The following is a 25101-nucleotide window of genomic DNA, read 5'->3' as shown; positions in this document are numbered from 1 at the left end:
AAAGGTCTTACAGATATAATAGTCCATCTTATGCTGATAGCAACTTAACTTAGATGGCATACAGAAACTCTACCCTTTTAGCTCTCTTTTTATGTTTTTAATGTCAAAATTTGCCTCTTTTCACATTTTGTATTCAAGTGAGTATAGTAGCTCTAATTGATTCTAATATTCTTTTGCTTTGACTTTTGTAATGTAGTTAAGTGATCAACACACTATCATGTTGCAGAATTGAAGTTTTCTGAATCTGATTACACATTTACCTTTACCAGTGAGTTGTATAACTTAGTATGTTTTCATGGTACTAATTAGCATCTTTTCATTTTCAGTTTGAAGAACTCCTTTCAGCATTTCTTATGAGGTAGTTTTTTTTTTTTTTTTTTAATTTTTTTTTTTCAACGTTTTTTTATTTATTTTTGGGACAGAGAGAGACAGAGCATGAACGGGGGAGGGGCAGAGAGAGAGGGAGACACAGAATCGGAAACAGGCTCCAGGCTCTGAGCCATCGGCCCAGAGCCTGACGCAGGGCTCAAACTCACGGACCGCGAGATCGTGACCTGGCTGAAGTCGGACGCTTAACCGACTGCGCCACCCAGGCGCCCCTGATGGAACTCTTTTAAACAAAGTATTTTTTAGCGGTACCTGGGTGAGTCAATTGGTTAAGCGGCTGACTTCAGGTCATGATCTTGCGGTTCCATGGGTTTGAGCCCCACATCGGGCTCTCTGCTGTCAGCACGGAGCCTGCTTCGGATCCTCTGCCTGCCTCTCTCTCTGCCCCTCCCCTGCTCATGCTGTCTTTCTCATTCTCTTTCTCTCTCTCTCTCTCTCTCAAAAATAAATAAACCATTTTTTTTTTAATGGTTTATTTATTTTTGAGACAGAGCATGAGCAGGGGAGGGGCAGAGACAGAGCGAGACACAGAATCGGAAGCAGGCTCCAGGCTCTGAGCTGTCAGCACGGAGCCTGACGTGGGGCTCGAACTCAAGGACCGTGAGATCGTGACCTGAGCTGAAGTCGGACGCTTAACCGACTGCGCCACCCAGGTGCCCCTCTTATGAGGTAGTTTTAATGGCGATGAACTGCCTTAGTTTTTGTTTGCCTGAGAAAATCTCGATTTCTCCATTTCTAAAGGACAGTTTAGCCGGCTTGTGTATTCTTGGTTGGCAACTTTTTTTTTCAGCACTTTGGTTGTTTTTTTAACTGTTTATTTATTGAGAGAGAGAGAGAGAGAGAGAGGGCACAAGCAGGGGAGGGGCAGAGAGAGAGCGCGAGAGAGAATCCCAAGCCTACTGCATGCTCACCATGGAGCCCGACACGGGGCTCAGTCTCACGAACCATGGGGATCATGACCTGAGCCAAAATCAAGAGTCCGGCGCTTAAGGGACTGAGCCACCCAGGCGCTCCTAGTTTGGCATAATTCTTAAATTTGTATATCTTCTCTTCACCTTATAACAAACAGAGCAAGCTGGCTTTGGTAACCTTTCTTTTCTTTTCCTGAAGGTGGTGCTACAGCTGAAGCTTGTGTTTCCTCCCTTGCGTCAAACTCTGGCTCGTTTTCTGCACATCCTCTCTTTGTCTATTTAGCTGCCTCTTGCTTCCATCCTGGGAAGTGCACACAGAATGCCAGTCACGGAGTGGGAGGAAGTGTGAGTTTGGTACTTAGGGCCAGCTCGGGAAATCCCCAGGTGAGGTTTTCCTAGCTCTTGGCCAGACTTCCTGCTGGAGCCTCGAAGGCAATTGGCAAGATCAGTGTCACTTTAAGATCAGTGTCTCTGATATTCTCATCTCCCTCTCTCCCAATCTCGGGAGACTCGGACTTCTCGGACTCACAGAATTCGTACGTTTATGCTCTGGGTTGTGTGGGAGAGAAGGCCTTCTCTAGCAGTGTCCTGCACAAATTGGGTAAGCCAGGCATTCACTTGGTCTCCCTTTTTTTCTCATGGGAGGAATACCAGCTTTCTTTTTTTCTCTAAAGTGTGCCACCTTCTGGGAGGAATAATGCTTGCAAAGTTCCTCCCACCCACTCCAAGGCATCCAAACTCTTCTGGGTTGTTTTTTGTTTTTTCGCGCTGGAACTTTTCCTCCATAAACCTGAACTTTCCTGAAGGCCCTCTTGTCTGTAAATATCTGCCCAAGTCTGTGTTTTCCAGGCTCCACGAGCAAAAGGGATTGGATCTGGTTCACAGGATCCTGCTGGTTCCACTGGGGTCTATCTCTATTATCCAGTACACAGGTGAGTAAGGCTTCTCCTAAATCCCTTGGCATATGGTGCTAGATAACGCAGGCTCCCACGGAAGCACTTTCGTTCCTGGATAGATGCCCAATTTTAGATGTTGAGAGAGGGCAAATGAGGAATGTCTTACGCTGCTATGATGTTGCTCCGTAACTTTTATGATTTAAATTGATTTTCTTAATTTCATATTTGTTGGCTGACCAAATGTCTATCACACGAATTTCTACCTTTGCCAGAAGAAGAATTTAGCCACATTTACAATATATATTATCTATCTATCTATCTATCTATATATTTAGGTCACGATAATTTCAATTGTAGCTCAGCCTTAGTACTTACTTCATCATACGTAGTGTTGATATTAGTTATACAGCACCCACTTTAAACTTCATATTAAATACAGTCATTAACCCCAGTGAACAATTCGCACTTCTAGTCATTTCATACGACGTCTTTATCCTTTCTGAGATCCTTAGTTTTAATCATCCGTTAGTTGGCTGGGCTTATTCATCAAGTTGTTTATTTTTAGAACGATATATGCTATATTTATCATATTCAATAAGTTCTTAATGTTAAGTTTTGGTTTTAATTTGCATGACAACTCAATGGATATAAGAACTTGCCTCTTTCGCTGTTTTTCTCAGACAGTGTAGACATTATTCTTCTATTTCCCGCCATTGATGGGCCTGCGGCAAAGTCTAGGGTGGGGTTCACATTCTGCATTGTAAGCAAGGGACTTTTTCTTTGTACCGAAAAATCAGAAACTTTACCCAGACTGCTTTATTTATTTATTCAATGCTCAGATTTAGTTGTCTCCTTATTTCAATGAAGTTTTCTTCTACTAATGCTTAGCCATTTTCCATTGTGGGCTAGTCTTCAGGAACACCGATTTTATGCATGTCAGAACTGCTCACTCTTTCTTAACAACCATTTTCTCATTGCTTTGACTTGGTTCACAGAGTCACTTTGACATCATGATATCTCTAACGTAGTTTTCCTTTATGAGATATCAGAAGGCATTCTTATCTTTCTGATAAAAATATCAGAGGTATTTTTCACCTCCCTTTTCTGTGCTGACTGCCTCCAGCTCGTGTTTCGTCTCTCTGTTATGTCTTTGCCCTTTCCGTTTTACCTGTTAGAGGAGTTCTTTTTCCAGCGTGAGTCGTCCATAATTTCTTCAAGTATGAAAAAGTATTTCTATGCAATTACCTAATTTCTTCCAAAACATGGATTCTCATACAAAGTGTTCACCTGCGTTTCTATGCTAATTTTAGTGGGGGCAGCAATAAAACAAGGTGAAGAGGGTGTCTATGCAGGGATCCCGTGGAACTTCTTTCTGGACATTGTTCGTGTTGTATGGGGCAGCTTTTCAAGCCAGTCATTTGTTCAAAGATAGTTTTGGAAGGGATGGGTATAATAATACAGATGATCCGGAAATTTCCAATTTTATACCAGGGATGGTATGAAACCATCAAAAGATTTTAGTAAAGAGGGAAATCATATAGACACACATTAAGAACAATGCAAGCAGAATTTGTGTGGAATAGAGAAGGAAGAAACATATAAATAAATATGATACCATTTTGAAACAACTGATAGGGGAAAAAAAATCCATTGTTTGTCTCTAAATATCTATGGAGAGCTCTTAAAATCAGCTCATTTTCCAAACTTTTCAACCACCCCCCCACCATTTTCTGATGGTATTCAAATGGTCTTCACCTCCAGAACCCTGAGTGAATTCTTTTATTTTATTCCAACTAGTTATTTCATTGAGATATAGTGGACATACCCAGGTGATTTCTTTAACACTTAATGTCTCATTTATGAGAAAAGTATTTTAAGTATTAATAATAATACTATTCGAATTTGGAAACTTAGGCAGTCCATAACCTACATTTAATCCTCTCCTAACCCACTTCACATTTTCTATTTCTTGACTCCTCTTTGATGGGTTTTTTGGTTTCGTTGTTGTTTAACAAATCACCTCCAAAATTTAGCCTCTTAAAACAACAAACATTGATTGTATTGCAGTCTTTCTAGATCAAGAATCTGAGTGTCCCTCTGTGAGATGCTCTGCCTGAGAGTTTCCCAAGATGTTGGACAGGGCGACAAGCATGTCAAGGTTCAACTGGAGGACGTTCTGTTTCCAACCTCATTCACATGGCTGCTAGCTGGCTTCCGATCTTCAATGCCTTTTGGCTGTAGATATCAGTTGTTTGACACGTGGATCTCTCCATAGGGTCCTAGGAATAAAGAGGAAGAAAGTTTGTGGCACACAGAATTCAGTTTTTTGTAGCCTAATGTCAAAAGTGACATTCCATCATTTTGTTGTATTCTATGCATTAGAAGTTAGTTACCAGGTCCAGCCCGTGCTCCTACGTGCAAAATACATTCACCCTCCCAAAAGCCCCAAACATCTAATCCCACTAAAACATCAGCTCCTAGTGTGGAATCTTACCAGATAATTCAGGTTCATAGGTGGATGTTTCTTTGGACATAGTTCTTTAAGTACAGTTTCTCTAGGTATACAGATGTGAGAAATTAAGGAGACAAGCTTCCCATAAACAAAATGTACACTGTCATACGAATGAGGAGAAATGGATTTTTGTCCACACTGTTTATCTTTGGGTCTTTAAGGTCTCAAAAATTTTAAGATCCTTGACCTCTTGCCAATTGTTTTCCAGAAAGGTTGTGTCAATTAAATTCCATGCTGATTAAGCGTAACAGTGCCACTTCTCATTCTTAACATCCCCAAGAACTTTCCTTTCATTTCTCTAATATTTGCCAGTTTAATAGGTGAAAATGGTACTCACTTATTTGGTACTTTAGTTATTTTGTTGTCATAAGGATCATTCATTCATACTTTTAGCTTGAATGTACCTTAGTAGAGTGTAAAGGATTAAATTTAGTTGTAGTTCAGACCCACAGAACTGTGCCTGACTTAGGTTTCACTTAGTAGTTGCAACATACTAGGTCTTTCAACTGTCAGTTTGTATAAACCCTAGAATCACATTGCGAGGATTCACGCCTTCCCTTTCCTGTTTACTTATTTTGTTGCCTTGGACAAGATATAGTAATCTTTTCAGACCTATTTCTTAGTACGATGAGGAGATTTCTTAGTACAACCAGTACAATCGGGAGATAAGGGTGCTTTGTGGAGACTGAGACCACATGTGTAATGGGTTTAAGAAAGTTTCTGGGGGGCGCCTGGGTGGCTCGGTCGGTTGAGCATCCGACTTCGGCTCAGGTCACGATCTCACAGTTCATGGGTTCGAGCCCCGCGTCGGGCTCTGTGCTGACGGCTTGGAGCCTGGAGCCTGCTTCGGATTCTGTGTCTCCCTCTCTCTCTGCCCCTTCCCTGCTCATGCTCTGTCTCTCTCTGTCTCTCAAAAATGAATAAACATTAAAAAAAAATTTTAAAAAAAAGAAAGTTTCTGGCTGGTGGTAGGCTCACTCCTCTGTTGGCCTAATATATGTTGCCTATGCTAAGTTACAGTCTCTACAAAAATAAACACACACACACACACACACACACACACACACACACACACACAAGTTATCCATGAAAGTATATATAACATCCTTTGGTCATTCAAAAAAAGTCATGGAAAAGGGTGTTATTGTTGTCTTTTAAGTAATTTGTGAAGTAGGGAGGAAAGTCATTGTGTATATCGGATTTTTAATCGGCAAAGGTTCCTTTGCAGTTTTGCACAGGAAGCACTAAACTTTATCACAGGGTGTAGCCCTGATCTGCACAGTCAACAACACAGTTACAGGTGCATCAAATTAAATAATGTGGATTTAGCCACTTGGCAGGTAGCTTTAACTTTCTTACTTCGGTATACAACTATGCAAAACTCAGGTACAAGGAGGGATGCAGATTGCTTCCCTAACAAAGATTTCAGAGTCTGTTTCAGACTTCGTTAAAGCCCAAGAAGTTTTTCTCTTTAAAACTATACTTCTTTCTGAGCCTGGCAATGGGGAAAGAGGGAAAGAGCAACTGAATGGTTTTGAAGGTGACGGAGACAGACCTGGGAAGCGACTTTCTCACTGGGTGAGGAGTCTATAAGGAAAGTGAGTTAAGGAAGGAGGGATGGTTGGTGGTTATGGGTACTCCCCCCCCCCCCCCCCCCCCCCCCCGCCTCTGGGCTATCTGGGACGCGCATAAGGGGAAATTTACTTCAAGAGTATGTGGAAGGAATTAGAGGTTTATGGAATGGCATTCGTGGTGTTAAGAACAAAACAACAGGGGCGCCTGGGTGGCGCAGTCGGTTAAGCGTCCGACTTCAGCCAGGTCACGATCTCGCGGTCTGTGAGTTCGAGCCCCGCGTCGGGCTCTGGGCTGATGGCTCAGAGCCTGGAGCCTGTTTCCGATTCTGTGTCTCCCTCTCTCTCTGCCCCTCCCCCGTTCATGCTCTGTCTCTCTCTGTCCCAAAAATAAATAAATGTTGAAAAAAAAAATTAAAAAAAAAAAAAGAACAAAACAACAGGTCCAAAATGGAGTCACTTGTGTTAAGCTCCACATTACCGAAAAGACTTAATTATAATTTCAGCTTTCCCGGAAATGGCATCTTAAGCCAGGCAATCAGAAATCGCCTGATCAGCGCTAGCGAGGTTATTTGCCCGAGAGACCCCTGCGATCCCCTAAAGGAAGGTAACTTTGTGAAGATCGACCTAACTTTTTTTCCTAATACAACTTCCTCGATGCCACTCCCTTCTTTTCTCTTGTAGAGTCTTTCATTTTGTAAAACTCTTCAAAGCTTCCTTCCGTCTGCTAGACCGGATGCTGCTGACTCGAATCCATTTTTGTTCAAATAAACCCTCAGCATTTTAAATATGTTTCAGTTTACCTTTCAACAATGGGGTGCTATCTCCAGGGAGCCGGTCATAGGAGGAGGTCGGAGTTTTAGAGGTCAGGGTATGTCCACTTAACAACCTGCGTCCACATAGTAACAGATGACAATAAGTTCCCATATGCCAACTTTCCCCTCCCTTCCCATTTTCCCCTCTTACTGACATCTTGCATGAGCGTGGTGCATTTGTTGCCAAAAAAAAAATCCATACTTTCCATTAAGGCTGTCTCTATTTATATATTCTCTGTGTTTTGACAAATCTATAAGACCATGTCCAGCATTACAGTATCAGACAGAATAGTTTCACTGCCCTGAAAATCCCGTGGGCTCTGCCTCTTTATCCCTCCCTTCTCTTACCCCTCAGCCTTGTGAATCACAGATCTTTTCACTGTCTCCATAGTTCTGCCTTTTCCAGGATGCCAAATTGTTGGGGTTTTATAGTATGTAGCCTTGTCAGATCGTCTTCTTTCACTTAGCAACATGCATTACAGTTTCTTTTAGGTCTTTTCTTGACTTAAGGACCCCCCCCCCCCCGCCCCCTTTCTTCTTTAAGTCCCTAGATAATATGCCATTGTTTGGATGTTCCACACTGCTTATCCATCCATCTATTGACAGACATGGTGGCTGTGGGACAGACAGACAAACAAGCTGCTACAAAGCTTGGGCAGGGGCGCCTGGGTGGTTCAGTCGGTTAAGTGTCTGACTTCAGCTCAGATCATGATCTCACACTCCGTGAGTTCGAGCCCCACGTCGGGCTCTGTGCTGACAGCTCAGAGCCTGGAGCCCGCTTCTGATTCTGTGTCTCCCTCTCTCTCTGCCCCTCCCCTGTTCATGCTCTGTCTCTCTCTGTCTCAAAAATAAATAAAACGTTAAAAAAAAAAATTTCAAACAAGCTTGGGCAGGTATTTTGTGGACATCGGTTTTCAACTCCATTTTCAGCTCATTTGTGAAATGCCCAGAGAATGAAACTCATTTGTGAAATGCCGAGGTCTGGATCCTAAGATAAGCATATTTAGTTTCTTAAGAAACTGCTGCCTTTCACAGTCAAGTGCTTTGTTATTATCATCACCTGCTGAAACTTCTAAAATGTATCAGAAATTAAAACAGTCCACGGAGGGGAAAAATGTTGAAACTAAGACCGATTTCCTCAGTTACTGTCTTGTTTTAATAGAAACACGTGTCATTGCTGCTCCAACTGGACAAATCTCACTGTGGACCATCGTCGGCTTTGAAATCTAATCCCCCCCCCCCCCCAAGAAAATCCAAGAGAGCGTGATGGGGACAGACTTAACCCAAAGAGGCAGAGCCCTGTCGCCATCTTTGCTAGGCCAGGCCACGCCCACGATGTAGAGTCCAGAGCAGACTTTTCCCCTGCAGTGAGTGGCCCAGCAGTACATGGCAGGGGCCCTGGGAGGAGCTCCGTCCCCACTCAGGACAAGGGTAAAGGCGTCCCCACCGTTGTCCACCAGGACCCCAAACAGCAGGTCGAGCGGCCCAGCTGAGTGTGGCAAGGAACCAGTGAACCGCTTTGGCTTCCTGTTTACAGGCTTGTGCGGCTCCGTTCTTCCTCTTTCTCTATTTCAAAATTCGTGGCAGCGAATAGAAACACAAGGAGGTGAAACTGAGAGTAAGAACCGGACCAGGTGGCGGTCAGGCCCCGTTCGTGGTTTGGGCGGCTGCCGGCGCCACCTGGCACGGCCCTGGACAGGCCTGTGCGGCCTAGAAGCTGGGGCGGGGAGCGCAGGGCTTCTGCAGACGCCAAGGCAAGGCCTGCCGAGGTGGGCAGCCCTAAGACTCCTCCGTCCCCACTTTTCCTCTTTCTCCGGAGTTCCCAGATTGTGAAGGAGGAACCAGCGCCGGAAGCCAAAAAAAGGCGGAAGAAGAAAAGGCCACCCGGGTTTCGCCCAGGGTGTGACCTCCGAGGGCCTTCCTAGCCTGGTGAACATGCCCTGGCCAGGCCACTTGAAAAAATCTGACCTAAGACCCCCACCCCAGACGTCCTGAGCCCCTGACCTATTCTGTTCATCACAGTTTGCAGAACTTAGGGGCGGGGGGGCGAGTAACGGAGTCCCTGGGACAGACCCCCATGGGCTGAGGCATAAGGACTTTTGGAAAGGCCGCAGGGGGAAACAAGTGTTTAGTGTTCCAGTTCAGGGTCCCTGCGCTTCTTATTTCTCAATATCGTCCTCCCCCCGCTCGTCCCCAACTCCTTGGCCTTCCTGGGTGGAAAATCTGTGAAAGCTGCTCCTCTCAAGAAGCGTTGGTATTTTAAGTGGAAGGTAGAGATCCACTTGGAACTGGTCCCTGTCTCCTTTTCCACGAACACAAACACCCTAACTTTTGGGGGGAGACTTGTTTTTAAAATGGGTCTTGGGGCGCCTGGGTGGCTCAGTCGGTTAAGCGTCCGACTTCAGCTCAGGTCATGATCTCACGGTCCGTGAGTTCGTGAGTTCAAGCCCCGCGTCGGGCTCTGTGCTGACAGCTCAGAGCCTGGAGCCTCTTTCAGATTCTGTGTCTCCCTCTCTCTCTGCCCCTCCCCCGTTCATGCTCTGTCCCTCTCTGTCTCAAAAATAAATAGACATTAAAAAAATAAAAATAAATAAATAAAGTGGGTCTGGGTGTGTCCTCAAGCCCCTCGTGGCAGAGCAGGGGTGTGTTAAAAAAAAAAAATAAAAGGTTCCTTTATCAGGCAGCTTATCTGTGCCACTGTTTTCCTAACGTATTGCTCTTGGCTTTGCCATGGTTTTCAGGGTACGAGATAATCATGACCTTTTGAGATATCCTTCTCTTGACTAGACACCACCCACCTTGCCTGGCTCATTCTGGAAAATCTGTCCAGACCTCTTTTGTAGATGTCAAAGGTGCTTGCCCCCCTCCTCCCCCCCCCCCCCCTTCAGAGTATGCAAAACTTTTCCTTTCTCAAGCCACAACAGTAAACATTCTACAAATATTTGGTGATTGGATAAGAAATGACCAGTTGCAACTTGCTTTTAAATCCTTTTTAGCGACTCTGTGCCTTTTGATTGGAGAATTAAAGTAATTACTGACAAGTAAGGGCTTGCTAACACCATCCTGCTGTTTTCTGACTGTTTTTGGAGTTCTGTGTTCCTTTCTTTGTCTTTCGTTGGCTTTCTTTGTAGGTGCTTGATTTTCTCTAGGGGTGTGCAGTGGATTTGGTCTGTTTATGCCTGATGAATTCACCGTGGGTTTGGGTCTGTGGTTACCATGAGGGTTACATAACATGTGTCGCAGATAAAACAGAGCGTTTTATGCTGAAAACTTGGCTCGCTCACGAGAACTTTACCCTTTTACTATACCTCAATGATTTGTGTTCTCAGTGTCATAATTTATTTCTTTTTATGATGTGGGTCCATGAAAACAGTCTCGTAACTATAGTTATTTCTTAACAGTTTTGCCCGTTAAGCCTTTATGTATGGTTACATAGCACCATACTCCAGTATTTGAATATTCTGAACTTGACTATGTATATTCACTGTATGTGTCTTTACCAGGATGTTTTACAATTTCATGTTTTCTTGTTACTAATTAGCATCCTTTTGTTTCATCCAGAGGAACTCTTTTTTCAGCATTTCTTGTGAGGTAGGTCCAGTGCTGATGAATACCCCCAGTTTATGATGGTTTGGGAAAGTCTATATCTCTCCTTCATTCCTGAAAGACAAATTTGCCCTGTAAAGTAATTTTGGTTTGCAGTTTTTTTCTTTTGCACTTTAAATATGTCATCGCAGTCTCTCCTGGCTCGCAAGGTGTTTGCTGAGAAATCTAATAACGTTACGGGGGTTACTTTATTTGTGAAAAACTCATTTTCTCTTGCTCCTTTAAAGATTCTCTCTTTGGGGCGCCTGGGTGGCGCAGTCGGTTAAGCGTCCGACTTCAGCCAGGTCACGATCTCGCGGTCCGTGAGTTCGAGCCCCGCGTCGGGCTCTGGGCTGATGGCTCGGAGCCTGGAGCCTGTTTCCAATTCTGTGTCTCCCTCTCTCTCTGCCCCTCCCCCGTTCATGCTCTGTCTCTCTCTGTCCCAAAAATAAAAAAAATAAAAAAAAAAAAGAATTTAGAAAAAAAAAAAAAAAAAGAAAGTGTGGGGTGACTTAATAGCTTCGTGAACTTGGTTATCTAAATTCCTCCCCATATTTGGGAAGTTCTCAGATGTTCTTTCTTTAAACAAACTTTCTGGGGTGCCTGGGTGGCTCAGTCGGTTAAGCGTCCGACTTCGGCTCAGGTCATGATCTCACGGTCCGTGAGTTCGAGCCCTGTGTCGGGCTCTGTGCTGACAGCTCGGAGCCTGGAGCCTGTTTCCGATTCTGTGTCTCCCTCTCTCTCTGCCCCTCCCCCGTTCATGCTCTGTCTCTCTCTGTCCCAAAAAAATAAATGAACGTTGAAAAAAAAAATTTTTTAAAGTGTTAACACATTCAAAATTCTCTCATTGTCCATTACAGTTATATAGGAGAATTTGAAAAGTGCTGAAACTCTTTACTTTGTTCTCTGTATGTTAAAAACTTAGAAACACTGAAAAGTGCTTTTTGCACTTTAATTCTTGGTGTTTAGGTCTTAAATTACAGGGTGCTTTAAAATTCTGCTTTTATCCCAGATTAAATCACAAAGAATTAATTTCTCGAACGCTTTAAGCACTCAGCACCCAATGTCAAGGCTGTTTCTATACTATTGAGTTTTAAAAAACAAAATGCTAAAAATCCTTATAGCGTTAGCTACACGGGACTGATGAATCCCCAAAAGAACAAATAAGAATTGACACTGCAATTTTCCCTTATTCCATTTCTCCTCCTTTGTTGGTGTATCTGTCAATTTCTTCTTGTAATCCCATGAAATTCTTATTATATATCCTTTAAGGCTATGTTATTAGCTGCATGCAAATACATTTCATTCAGGGATTAAATCTTTTTTTCCAGTGAGTGGTAACTTTATTTCACCCTGAATATGATGCTTTTTGCCATACAATCTGTTATAGCTCAGGGTTTCCAAGAGGCACGAACTCCCATCTAGTTCACATCTGTATCCTCGGAGACTGGCAGTGTGTCTCACATATGGCACATGTTCGAAACGGATCTGTGGACATGCCTTCATTATTATAAGACTCCGTCTTAGTTGCGTGGTTTCTGTGAACTTTTTGACGAAGACGGGTAAATTTCTCCAGACGTCTGGAGAGTGAAAAACAGAACAAAGCAAAAAACCCCAAGACTTTACGTTGACAAACTGTGTGTGACGGACTCACAGATGAAATTTGAGTCAAAGCGTGGCCCTAACCTGGTGTTCTTTTACAAACTAGGTTCCGAGGCATATATCTAAAGCACGGATTCCATTTCTCAACCGGCTGTGACCTTGATCCATGACCAAGCCCTTTGAGCAGAATTTTTTCATACGAACAGTAAGTATAAGAAAAGCAGTTTCACTGCCTAGTGACAAGGTTCAAATGAGATAACATGAAAGTCTTTGCCAGCATGTGAAGCTCATAGTAAATGTTAAAATATGTTGTTCTTCCATTATAGCTCTATGGAAATAAAAATAAAGTACCAGCAATAGCTCTGCTACCAGTGTGGGGCATTCAAAGTGACGTTAAGTTCATGGTCAGTCTTCTGCTCCTCCCAGCAGGAAGTCAGTGAGCTGTTTAAGGCAATTGCTGATACTTCCGTGGAAATCATGATTAGTTGAATTAATTATTCAAAGCGCATGTGTGAAACATGTCCTTATGAGAACAAGCTTGCAAAAGTACACGGTTTATAACAGAAAAAGTCTAGGTAATTTGGGACTTACCCAGTTTCCTAATTTAAATACATTCTGATTCATTTTTTACATTGTGACCAGAGAGATCATTTCCTTTTTTTTTTTTTCCAAGGGTAAATCAGAGAGATCATTTCAATACAGATAGGATCAGGTCACGTTCTTGCGTAAAATCTTTCTATAATTCCTCCTCTGCTCTCAGTGTGCAACCCAAACTCCTGACAGTAGCTAAGGCCACATGATAGAATTATGTCACTGTTTCCTTTCCATCTTTAAAATGCCTTGTTACCAAAAAATAAATAAGTAAAAGAAATCGTACCCTAAATACATTTCCGGCCACCAGATAGCTCCGGACTGGTGGAAGCGTTCCAGAATGCGCAGTAGTCAAGCCAGAGCTCCGTGGTGTTCACGTCCACTGGAAATGATAACAGGAACAAAGGGAAGGAGAGCTGCTGAGCTCCCGGACGACAGAGCTCAGTTTGGTGGGGAACAAAGGCGCTCGCCAGCGCCATCTCCCCCGCCCATCCCCCAGCCAAAATCCCAAAGAGAACCAGTTCCTGCCAGGGAACTTGCTCCGCGCAAACACCCAACTCTGCGCTTCTGCGGAGCCAAACCCCCGGCAGCGGATCTGACTCACTCCTGCTGCCACAGGGCCCCTCCTGAAGTGGATCACCTAAGGAGAAGCAAGCTAAGCCTGCCCCTCCTGCCCCTGTGCACCTTGCCTACCCACCCCAGCTAAGACGCCAGATCCCCAGCATCACAAGCCTGGCAGTGTGCAAGTAGCCCAGACAGGCCACCCCACCCCACAGTGAATCCCGCCCCTAGGAGAGGGGAACAGAAGGCACGCACCAGTCTGACTGTGGCCCCAGCGGTGGGCTGGGGGCAGACATCAGGTCCGACTGCGGCTCCGCCCACCAACTCCAGTTATACACCACAGCACAGGGGAAGTGCCCTGCAGGTCCTCACCACGCCAGGGACTATCCAAAATGACCAAGCGGAAGAATTCCCCTCAGAAGAATCTCCAGGAAATAACAACAGCTAATGAGCTGATCAAAAAGGATTTAAATAATATAACAGAAAGTGAATTTAGAATAATAGTCATAAAATTAATCGCTGGGCTTGAAAACAGTATAGCTGACAGCAGAGAATCTCTTGCTACAGAGATCAAGGGACTAAGGAACAGTCAGGAGGAGCTGAAAAACGCTTTAAACGAAATGCATAACAAAATGGAAACCACCACGGCTCGGATTGAAGAGGCAGAGGAGAGAATAGGTGAACTAGAAGATAAAGTTATGGAAAAAGAGGAAGCTGAGAAAAAGAGAGATAAAAAAATCCAGGAGTATGAGCGGAAAATTAGAGAACTAAGTGATACACTAAAAAGAAATAATATACGCATAATAGGTATCCCAGAGGAGGAAGAGAGAGGGAAAGGTGCTGAAGGGGTACTTTAAGAAATAATAGCTGAGAACTTCCCTGAACTGGGGAAGGAAAAAGGCATTGAAATCCAAGAGGCACAGAGAACTCCCTTCAGACGTAACTTGAATCGATCTACTGCACGACATATCATAGTGAAACTGGCAAAATACAAGGATAAAGAGAAAATCCTGAAAGCAGCAAGGGGTAAACGTGCCCTCACATATAAAGGGAGACCTATAAGACTTGTGACTGATCTCTCTTTTGAAACTTGGCAGGCCAGAAAGAATTGGCACGAGATTTTCAGTGTGCTACACAGAAAAAATATGCAGCCGAGAATCCTTTATCCAGCAAGTCTGTCATTTAGAATAGAAGGAGAGATAAAGGTCTTCCCAAACAAACAAAAACTGAAGGAATTTGTCACCACTAAACCAGCCCTCCAAGAGATCCTAAGGGGGACCCTGTGAGACAAAGTACCAGAGACATCACTACAAGCATAAAACATACAGACATCACAATGACTCTAAACCCATATCTTTCTATAATAACACTGAATGTAAATGGACCAAATGCGCCAACCAAAAGACATAGGGTATCAGAATGGATAAAAAAACAAGACCCATCTATCTGCTGTCTACAAGAGACTCATTTTAGACCTGAGGACACCTTTAGATTGAGAGTGAAGGGATGGAGAACTATTTATCATGCTACTGGAAGCCAAATAAAGCTGGAGTAGCCATACTTATATCAGACAAACTAGACTTTAAATTAAAGGCTGTAACAAGAGATGAAGAAGGACATTATATAATAGTGACAGGGTCTATCCATCAGGAAGAGCTAACAATTATAAATGTTTATGCGCCGAATACCGGAGCGCCCAAATATATAAAACAATTACTCATAAACATAAGCAACCTTATTGAGAAGAATGTGGTAATTGCAGGGGACTTTAACACCCCACTTACAGAAATGGATAGATCATCTAGACACACGGTCAATAAAGAAACAAGGGCCCTGAATGAGACATTGGATCAGATGGACTTGACAGATATATTTAGAACTCTGCATCCCAAAGCAACAGAATATACTTTCTTCTCGAGTGCACATGGAACATTCTCCAAGATAGATCATATACTGGGTCACAAAACAGCCCTTCATAAGTTTACAAGAATTGAAATCATACCATGCATACTTTCAGACCACAATGCTATGAAGCTTGAAATCAACCACAAAAAAACGTCTGGAAAACCTCCAAAAGCATGGAGGTTAAAGAACACCCTACTAACGAATGAGTGGGTCAACCAGGCAATTAGAGAAGAAATTAAAAAATATATGGAAACAAACGAAAATGAAAATACAACAATCCAAACGCTTTGGGACGCAGCGAAGGCAGTCCTGAGAGGAAAATACATTGCAATCCAGGCCTATCTCAAGAAACAAGAAAAATCCCAAATACAAAATCTAACAGCACACCTAAAGGAACTAGAAGCAGAACAGCAAAGGCAGCCTAAACCCAGCAGAAGAAGAGAAATAATAAAGGTCAGAGCAGAAATAAACAATATAGAATCTAAAAAAACTGTAGAGCAGATCAACGAAACCAAGAGTTGGTTTTTTGAAAAAATAAACAAAATTGACAAACCTCTAGCCAGGCTTCTCAAAAAGAAAAGGGAGATGACCCAAATAGATAAAATCATGAATGAAAATGGAATTATTACAACCAATCCCTCAGAGATACAAACAATTATCAGGGAATACTATGAAAAATTATATGCCAACAAATTGGACAACCTGGAAGAAATGGACAAATTCCTGAACACCCACACTCTTCCAAAACTCAATCAAGAGGAAATAGAAAGCTTGAACAGACCCATAACCAGCGAAGAAATTGAATCGGTTATCAAAAATCTCCCAACAAATAAGAGTCCAGGACCAGATGGCTTCCCAGGGGAGTTCTACCAGACGTTTAAAGCAGAGATAATACCTATCCTTCTCAAGCTATTCCAAGAAATAGAAAGGGAAGGAAAACTTCCAGACTCATTCTATGAAGCCAGTATTACTTTGATTCCTAAACCAGACAGAGACCCAGTAAAAAAAGAGAACTACAGGCCAATATCCCTGATGAATATGGATGCAAAAATTCTCAATAAGATACTAGCAAATCGAATTCAACGGCATATAAAAGGAATTATTCACCATGATCAAGTGGGATTCATTCCTGGGATGCAGGGCTGGTTCAACATTCGCAAATCAATCAACGTGATACATCACATTCACAAAAAAAAAGAGAAAAACCATATGATCCTGTCAATCGATGCAGAAAAGGCCTTTGACAAAATCCAGCACCCTTTCTTAATAAAAACCCTTGAGAAAGTCGGGATAGAAGGAACATACTTAAAGATCATAAAAGCCATTTATGAAAAGCCCACAGCTAACATCATCCTCAACGGGGAAAAACTGAGAGCTTTTTCCCTGAGATCAGGAACACGACAGGGATGCCCACTCTCACCGCTGTTGTTTAACATAGTGCTGGAAGTTCTAGCATCAGCAATCAGACAACAACAGGAAATCAAAGGCATCAAAATTGGCAAAGATGAAGTCAAGCTTTCGCTTTTTGCAGATGACATGATATTATACATGGAAAATCCGATAGACTCCACCAAAAGTCTACTAGAACTGATACATGAATTCAGCAAAGTTGCAGGATACAAAATCAATGTACAGAAATCAGTTGCATTCTTATACACTAACAATGAAGCAACAGAAAGACAAGTAAAGAAACTGATCCCATTCACAATTGCACCAAGAAGCATAAAATACCTAGGAATAAATCTAACCAAAGATGTAAAGGATCTGTATGCTGAAAACTATAGAAAGCTTATGAAGGTAATTGAAGAAGATTTAAAGAAATGGAAAGACATTCCCTGCTCATGGATTGGAAGAATAAATATTGTCAAAATGTCAATACTACCCAAAGCTATCTACACATTCAATGCAATCCCAATCAAAATTGCACCAGCATTCTTCTCGAAACTAGAACAAGCAATCCTAAAATTCATATGGAACCACCAAAGGCCCCGAATAGCCAAAGTAATTTTGAAGAAGAAGACCAAAGCAGGAGGCATCACAATCCCAGACTTTAGCCTCTACTACAAAGCTGTCATCATCAAGACAGCATGGTATTGGCACAAAAACAGACACATAGACCAATGGAATAGAATAGAAACCCCAGAACTAGACCCACAAACGTATGGCCAACTCATCTTTGACAAAGCAGGAAAGAACATCCAATGGAAAAAAGACAGTCTCTTTAACAAATGGTGCTGGGAGAACTGGACAGCAACATGCAGAAGGTTGAAACTAGACCACTTTCTCACACCATTCACAAAAATAAACTCAAAATGGATAAAGGACCTGAATGTGAGACAGGAAACCATCAAAACCTTAGAGGAGAAAGCAGGAAAAGACCTCTCTGACCTCAGCCGTAGCAATGTCTTACTCGACACATCCCCAAAGGCAAGGGAATTAAAAGCAAAAGTGAATTACTGGGACCTTATGAAGATAAAAAGCTTCTGCACAGCAAAGGAAACAACCAACAAAACTAAAAGGCAACCAACGGAATGGGAAAAGATATTTGCAAATGACATATCGGACAAAGGGCTAGTATCCAAAATCTATAAAGAGCTCACCAAACTCCACACCCGAAAAGCAAATAACCCAGTGAAGAAATGGGCAGAAAACATGAATAGACACTTCTCTAAAGAAGACATCCGGATGGCCAACAGGCACATGAAAAGATGTTCAGCGTCGCTCCTTATCAGGGAAATACAAATCAACACCACACTCAGGTATCACCTCACGCCAGTCAGAGTGGCCAAAATGAACAAATCAGGAGACTATAGATGCTGGAGAGGATGTGGAGAAACGGGAACCCTCTTGCACTGTTGGTGGGAATGCAAATTGGTGCAGCCGCTCTGGAAAGCAGTGTGGAGGTTCCTCAGAAAATTAAAAATAGACCTACCCTATGACCCAGCAATAGCACTGTTAGGAATTTATCCAAGGGACACAGGAGTACTGATGCATAGGGGCACTTGTACCCCAATGTTCATAGCAGCACTCTCAACAATAGCCAAATTATGGAAAGAGCCTAAATGTCCATCAACTGATGAATGGATAAAGAAATTGTGGTTTATATACACTATGGAGTACTACGTGGCAATGAGAAAAAATGAAATATGGCCTTTTGTAGCAACGTGGATGGAACTGGAGAGTGTGATGCTAAGTGAAATAAGCCATACAGAGAAAGACAGATACCATATGGTTTCACTCTTATGTGGATCCTGAGAAACTTGACAGGAACCCATGGGGGAGGGGAAGGAAAAAAAAAAGAGGTTAGAGTGGGAGAGAGCCAAAGCATAAGAGACTGTTAAAAACTGAGAACTGAGGGTTGATGGGGGGTGGGAGGGAGGAGAGGGTGGGTGATGGGTATTGAGGAGGGCACCTTTTGGGATGAGCACTGGGTGTTGTATGGAAACCAATTTGACAATAAATTTCATATATAAAAAAAAAAAAAAAAAAAAAAAAAAAAAAAAAAAAAAAAAAGGAAATGATAACAGGAGTTGCCCACTAACACACGGTCTCTTTATTCTGTGGTTTCAGAGACCCTTGGTTAACTGTGGTCTGGAAGTAGACGATTCTCCTGACATAACATCAGAAGGTCAGCAGTAGCCTAACACTCCATCTCCCTGCCTGCCTACATCATTCGTCTCAGTTCATCTCATCACATAGGCATTTTATCGTCGCAACCATCGCATGAGGAAGGGTGAGTATAAGAAAAGCAGATCAATTGAAAGAGAGACCGCATCAGCATGACTTTTATTATAGTGTGTTGTTCCAGTTCCAATTGTTCTCTTTTCTTATTGTTATTGCTTATCTCTTGCTGTGCATAGTTTATAAGTTAACCTCTGTCGTAGGGGTGTGTGTGTGTGTGTGCGTGTGTGCCCAGTACTATCTGCAGTTGCAGGCATCCACTGGGGATCTTAGAACGTGTTCCCTGTGGATACGGTGGGGGGGGGGGGGACTGCTGCATTGCTTTTTTAGCAACTTGAGAAGCATTCAGGGCGCAGCCGTCTAGGAGTAATTGGGATTATAGTCGCGTCAGCAGCTGGGGTTCCATAGACCTGAATTCTGGCGTAGACGATGGAGAGAGACTGAAGGAGCGGATCAACTGGGGGTGTGGTTTATGTGTAGAGAGCTGCAACCATAGAGGAGTTTCGTCAACTCATCCTTAGTCTTCATGTAATCATGGCCTTTTGCGGAGCTCCTTTCTGAGTTTCTCCACATGCTTGTGTTCCCAAAGCTGTTACTTCCCCAACAGAAACCTCATTACACTGTTTCTGTTCCCCAGTTTTCTAATTTCCCAATAACAGTGTTGCAGCATGGAAGAAGTCACAGTGACTTCTTGCTTACGTTCTCATTGCTTTGTGCGGTCCCTGACGGCAGTAATTCAATTAAGTCAATTAATATTTTGGGGTACATATTGTGGTTTCCTTTAGTTTTGTGATCACAATAAAAAGGGAAAAGATTACATTTTTTCCTAAATATTTATTTATTTAAATCCAAGTTAGTTTACACTATATGTTAACTATATGTGTTGATTTCGGGGATAGAATTTGGTGATTTATCACTTAAAGAATCAACATATATAACTATATGTGTTGATTTCGGGGATGGAATTTGGTGATTTATCACTTACACAGAACACCCAGTGCTCATCCCAACAAGTGCCCTCCTTCATGCCCATCATTCCCCCCCACCCAATACACCTCCAGCAACCCTTAGCTTGTTCTCTGTATTTAAGAGTCTTTTATGGTTTGTCTCCTTCTCTGTTTTTATCTTATTTTTCCTTCCCTTCTCCTATGTTCATCTGTTTTGTTTCTTAAATTCCACATGTGAGTAAAATAATATGATATTTGTTTTTCTCTGCCTAACTTACTTCACTTAGCATCGTCAATCCTAATTTCATCCACGTTGTTGCAAATGTTAAGATTTCATTCTTTTTGATTGCCGAGTAATGTTCCATTGTGTATATATACCACTTCTTCTTCTTTTTTTTTTTTTTTCAACGTTTTTTATTTATTTTTGGGACAGAGAGAGACAGAGCATGAACAGGGGAGGGGCAGAGAGAGGGAGACACAGAATCGGAAACAGGCTCCAGGCTCTGAGCCATCAGCCCAGAGCCTGACGCGGGGCTCGAACTCACGGACCGCGAGATCGTGACCTGGCTGAAGTCGGACGCTTAACCGACTGCGGCCACCCAGGCGCCCCGCTTCTTTATCCATTCATCAGTCGATGGACATTTGGGCTCTTTACATAATTTGGCTATTGTTGATAGCACTGCTATAAACGTTGGGGTGCATGTTCCCCTTCAAATCAGCAGTTTTGTATCCTTCGGATAAATACCCAGTAATGCAATTGCTGGGTCATAGGGTAGTTCTATTTTTAATTTTTTGAGCAACCTCTATATTGTTTTCCAGAGCGGCTGCACCAGCTTGCATTTCCACCAGCTGTGCAAAAGGGTTCCGCTTTTCCCACATGCTCACCAACATACGCTGTTCATTTTAGCCATTCTAACAGATATGAGGTGGTATCTCATTGTGGTTTTGACTAGTATTTCCCTGATGATGAGTGATGTTGAGCATCTTTTCATGTGTCCGTTAGCCATCCGGATGTCTTCTTTGGAAAAGTGTCTATTCATGTCTTTTGCCCATTTCGTCACTGGATTATTTGTTTTTTGGGTGTTGAGTTTGACAAGTCCTTTATAGATTTTGGATACTAACGCTTTATCACATATGTCATTTGCAAATATCTTCACCCATTTCGTCGGTTGCCTTTTAATTGTGCTGATTGTTTACTGTGCAGAAGCTTTTAATCTTGATGAGGTCCCATAGTTCATTTTTGCTTTAGTTTCTCTTTCCTCTGGAGATACGTCAAGTAAGAAGTTGCTATGGCTGAGATCAAAGAACTTGTTGCCTATTTTCTTCTCTAGGATTTTGATGGCTTCCCCTCTTACATTTAGGTCTTTCATCCATTTTGAGTTTATTTTTAGTATGGTGTAAGAAAGTGCTCCAGATTCATTCTTCTGCATGTCACTGTCCAGTTCACCCAACACCATTTGCTAAAGAGACTGTCTCTTTTCCATTGGGTATTCTTTCTTGCTTTGTCAAAGATTAGTTGGCCATATGTATGTGGGTCCGTTTCTGGGTTTTCTTTTCTGTTTCCTTGATCTATTCTATGCATCTGTTTCTGTGTCAGTACCATACTGCCTGGATGATTACAGCTTTGTAATACAGATTGAAGTCTGGAATTGTGATGCCTCCCACTTTGGTTTTCTTTTTCAACATTACTTCAGCTATTTGGGGTCTTTTCTGGTTCCATACAAATTTTAGGATTGTTTGTTCTAGCTCTGTGAAGAATGCTGGTGTTCTTTGGTAGGGATTGCATTGAATATGTAGATTGCTTTGGGTCGGATCAACATTTCAACAATATTTGTTTTTCCAACCCATGAGAATAGAATGTTTTTCCATTTTTCTGTGTCTTCTTCAATTTCATTCATAAGCTTTCTATAGTTTTCAGTGCATAGATATTTCACCTCTTTGGTTAGGCTTATTCCTAGGTATCTTATGGTTTTTGGTTCATTTATAAATGGGATCGATTCCTTGATTTCTCTTTCTGCTGCTTCATTATTGGTGTATTGAAATGCAATAGATTTTTGTGTGTTGATTTTATATCCTGTGGCTTTTAAAAGATTAAAAACAAAACAAAAAAAATCAAAGGAAGCTAGATTTTAGGTGTGTTTCAGTGTCCTTGTTGAAAGAGGCTTGATAGAGAAAAAAAGGGAAAGGAAAGAAAAAAAGAAAAAAATTAAAAAATTTAAAAAAATGTATAATAAAATAGAATATAAAATGAAATCGGATAAAACTTTTTTTTTAATTTTTTTTTTCAACGTTTATTTATTTTTGGGACAGAGAGAGACAGAGCATGAATGGGGGAGGGGCAGAGAGAGAGGGAGACACAGAATCGGAAACAGGCTCCAGGCTCTGAGCCATCAGCCCAGAGCCCGACGCGGGGCTCGAACTCACGGACCGCGAGATCGTGACCTGGCTGAAGTCGGACACTTAACCGACTGCGCCACCCAGGCGCCCCAGGGATAAAACTTTTAAAAAAATAAAAAATAAAATAAAAGGAAATAAATTTTTCTCTTTCTGTGTCCAAGAGAAAGAAAGAAGGAAAGAAAAAAGAAAACAATTTAAGCAAAAACAGAAGCAAAGAGAATGAACAAATAAATGAACCAGCAAACAGAATGAAACCCAAATGAAGTTACATCCTGTTTCCCCTAGAACTGAAACTATGAAGCATTCTATAGTCCATACGCTAAGCAGGTGGAGGGACTGTGCTGGTCTTCTGGGGGATGTGCTTGGATTAATGGTATAATGGCTTGGTATAATGGCTCCGTTCTCCACTAAATGTTGCTGCTTAACTTACTGCGGTGGATCTGTGTGCGTGTGAGAGGTAAAAATGGCTTCACCCAGCTCCCTAGTCTCTGGGGGAAGGAACTTCTTGCTCTCACTGACCTGCATTCAAGCACCTCCCCTTTGGCTCAGGCCTCCGTCTACTCCCCACCTCTACCCTGTCCATGTCCAAGCTGTTTGCCTGTCAGGTGGCAGTTCACTCCAGAGCTTTAGCTCAGATGGGGTTGTGTTCCAAACCCCACACTTCAGAGATCCCCGTGGCTTGGACCCCCACTGACTCTCTGGGGGAGGGTCTCGCCGAGCAATGGCTTGCCCCAGAAAATGTTCTTATGATCACGTAGTAGCAGAGGTTCAGAGATGCCAAGTCACAACCCACAGCCCGATGCCAGGTTTCGCCACACTCTGGTTTCTTCATCCCAATACCAGAAAACGTGGCTGCTTTCCAGGGTCCGCTGGGACCTTTGCCTGTAGGGGGGCAAAGGCCCTCCAAGCAGGGGAACTGCTTCTCTCCGGCATACAGACCCCTCAGACCCTGCTGCTTGTTCCTGGGAATTCACCCTAGTTCCTCACCAGAGCACCACCAGTCACTAACCTCTGAAACTTCAGACTCTGCACTCCACTGTTTATAGAATCCTGGTGATATTGAATCCCTCTCCTTTCTCCCCATCGATGATCTTGGGGAAAAGATTTCTTATTTAGTCCCCTGCGAGCGTTTTCACTCTTTCTCTCCAGCTACTTTCAGGGGGAGTACTTTTCTTGTGGAATCCCAGTGTGCCACAATTCCCCCCTTTCTCTTTCTCTCTGTCCTCTCTCTGTGAAAGTGGCTCCCTACCTTTTGTGACTTTTCTCTCCCCCAGTTCACCTCTCTACACCAGGTACCTGCTGAGTTCTGTGGCTCAAGTTATACGGATTGTTGCGTTAATCCTCAGATCAATTTCCCAGGTGTTGAGAATGGTTTGGTACTGATCTAGCTGCGTTTCAGGGACAAAGACAAGCTCAGCGTCTCCAAGCTGCTCTGCCATATTAACTCACCATCCATTTATTTTTGAGAGAGAGAGAGAGTGGGGAGGAGGAGCAGAGAGAGAGAGAGAGAGAGAAAGAATCCCAATAAGCTCCACGGTGTCAGTGCAGAGCTTGACTGGGGCTCGATCTCACGAACCGTGAGATCACGATCGAAGCCCAAACCAAGAGTCGGACACTGAGCCACTAGGCACCCCAGAAAATCGGATTCTTTCAGCATTCCCGTTAGGTCTAAGATTGGACTTCTGTGTCTCTCAGAATACAATGTAATAACCAGAGAGACCACGGAGACCTCAAGAGCAGGGATGACCACAGAACAGGTGGAGAGCAAGACGTGGGAAGACAAAGTAATAAAAATGGAAAAGGAGAGAAGGACAAAGGAAGTGAACTTGGATAAGATTTATCACAACAGGAATTCAGATAGAAAATGTGGGTGGGGCCATAACTTCTGGTAGGACAGGCTGGGCTAGCGTTGTCTCTCCATGATCCCAATCTGACAATCACACCAGGGGTAGGCAGTTGAGAATTTTTAAAGACGGTGAGATGAAAGGGAGGTGGTTTGGGAATCCTAGAACTGGAGAACTAACACAGTGGCAGGGCACCTTGTATGCCCTTCCCACTGCACCTAAAAGAAGTCAACTACAGCTTGGTATTTCCTGACCCCCAACCTAACAATAAAAGACAACCCAGGTAGATTCTTCTCTTGCGCTGATTGATGGCTTCCCGCTGACACTACCAGGCAGGTCCGGTAGGGCTAGTGAAAGGGATCTTCTGGGACCCCCACTGTCAGTAAGCAGCTGAAGAAAGCACTCACCCTTCCAGACCGGAGACTCTCCTCTCCCATGCAGAGACACCACAGGGCCAGGAACGCCAGCAGGGGTGAACACACCCTAATAAGCGCACCGTCCAGGCAGTTTTTTCCATTTCTGTGGCCGAAGGCTCCCTTCTTCCAGCTGGATGCACCAGGCTGGGCGGGTGGCGAATGCTCCTCCTGCCCCGCTCCCGCAGCACCAGGAGAGGCCACGGGAGCCCCTGCGGTACCAGATAAACCGAGACCAAAATAACCCTGACTCTGAAGATTGTCGCTGGAACCACAGAACCCAAAAGTGGGCCAGAGTGCGCATGCTGCATCTAAAGAAGCCGACTCCCTACTAAAATAAGGACGGATAGCTCCCAGAGTCTCCAAACGTAAGGGTCAAAATAGAGAATCATGTTCCTTGGTATTGACCCGAAGAAGCTGGAATCTTACATCCACAGAAAAACCTGCACAAGGATGTCAGCAGCCTTATTCATAATTGCCAAC

The 25101-nt window shown here is 43.1% G+C and overlaps 2 protein-coding genes and 1 long non-coding RNA gene across 3 annotated transcripts in view; 1 reads left to right on the top strand and 2 right to left on the bottom strand.

The window, feature by feature from the left end:
- The window catches only part of LOC112867878 (C-type lectin domain family 2 member A), a 435003-nt gene that overhangs the window by 99921 nt on the left and 309981 nt on the right, over positions 1–25101 (bottom strand). The window lies entirely within an intron of this gene.
- On the bottom strand, positions 4223–5654 carry LOC147579337 (uncharacterized). Its single transcript, XR_015253814.1, has 2 exons — positions 4689–5654; positions 4223–4473 (listed from the first exon to the last, which is right to left on the bottom strand). It is a non-coding gene; the product is annotated as an uncharacterized LOC147579337 (long non-coding RNA).
- CLEC2D (C-type lectin domain family 2 member D) overlaps positions 12386–25101 on the top strand; it is a 35721-nt gene continuing 23005 nt past the window's right edge. The window contains exons 1-2 of the mRNA XM_086714115.1: positions 12386–12484; positions 18907–19069. Of these exons, the coding sequence (XP_086570241.1) occupies positions 19060–19069 (10 nt within the window). The 5' untranslated portion in view covers positions 12386–12484; positions 18907–19059. The remainder of the gene's footprint in view (positions 12485–18906; positions 19070–25101) is intronic.

This window comes from Puma concolor, chromosome B4 (genome assembly GCF_028749965.1).
Source record: "Puma concolor isolate L17-30 chromosome B4, mPumCon1.1.hap2, whole genome shotgun sequence".
NCBI lineage: Eukaryota > Metazoa > Chordata > Mammalia > Carnivora > Felidae > Puma > Puma concolor.
This window is presented reverse-complemented; position numbering and strand designations above follow the sequence as displayed.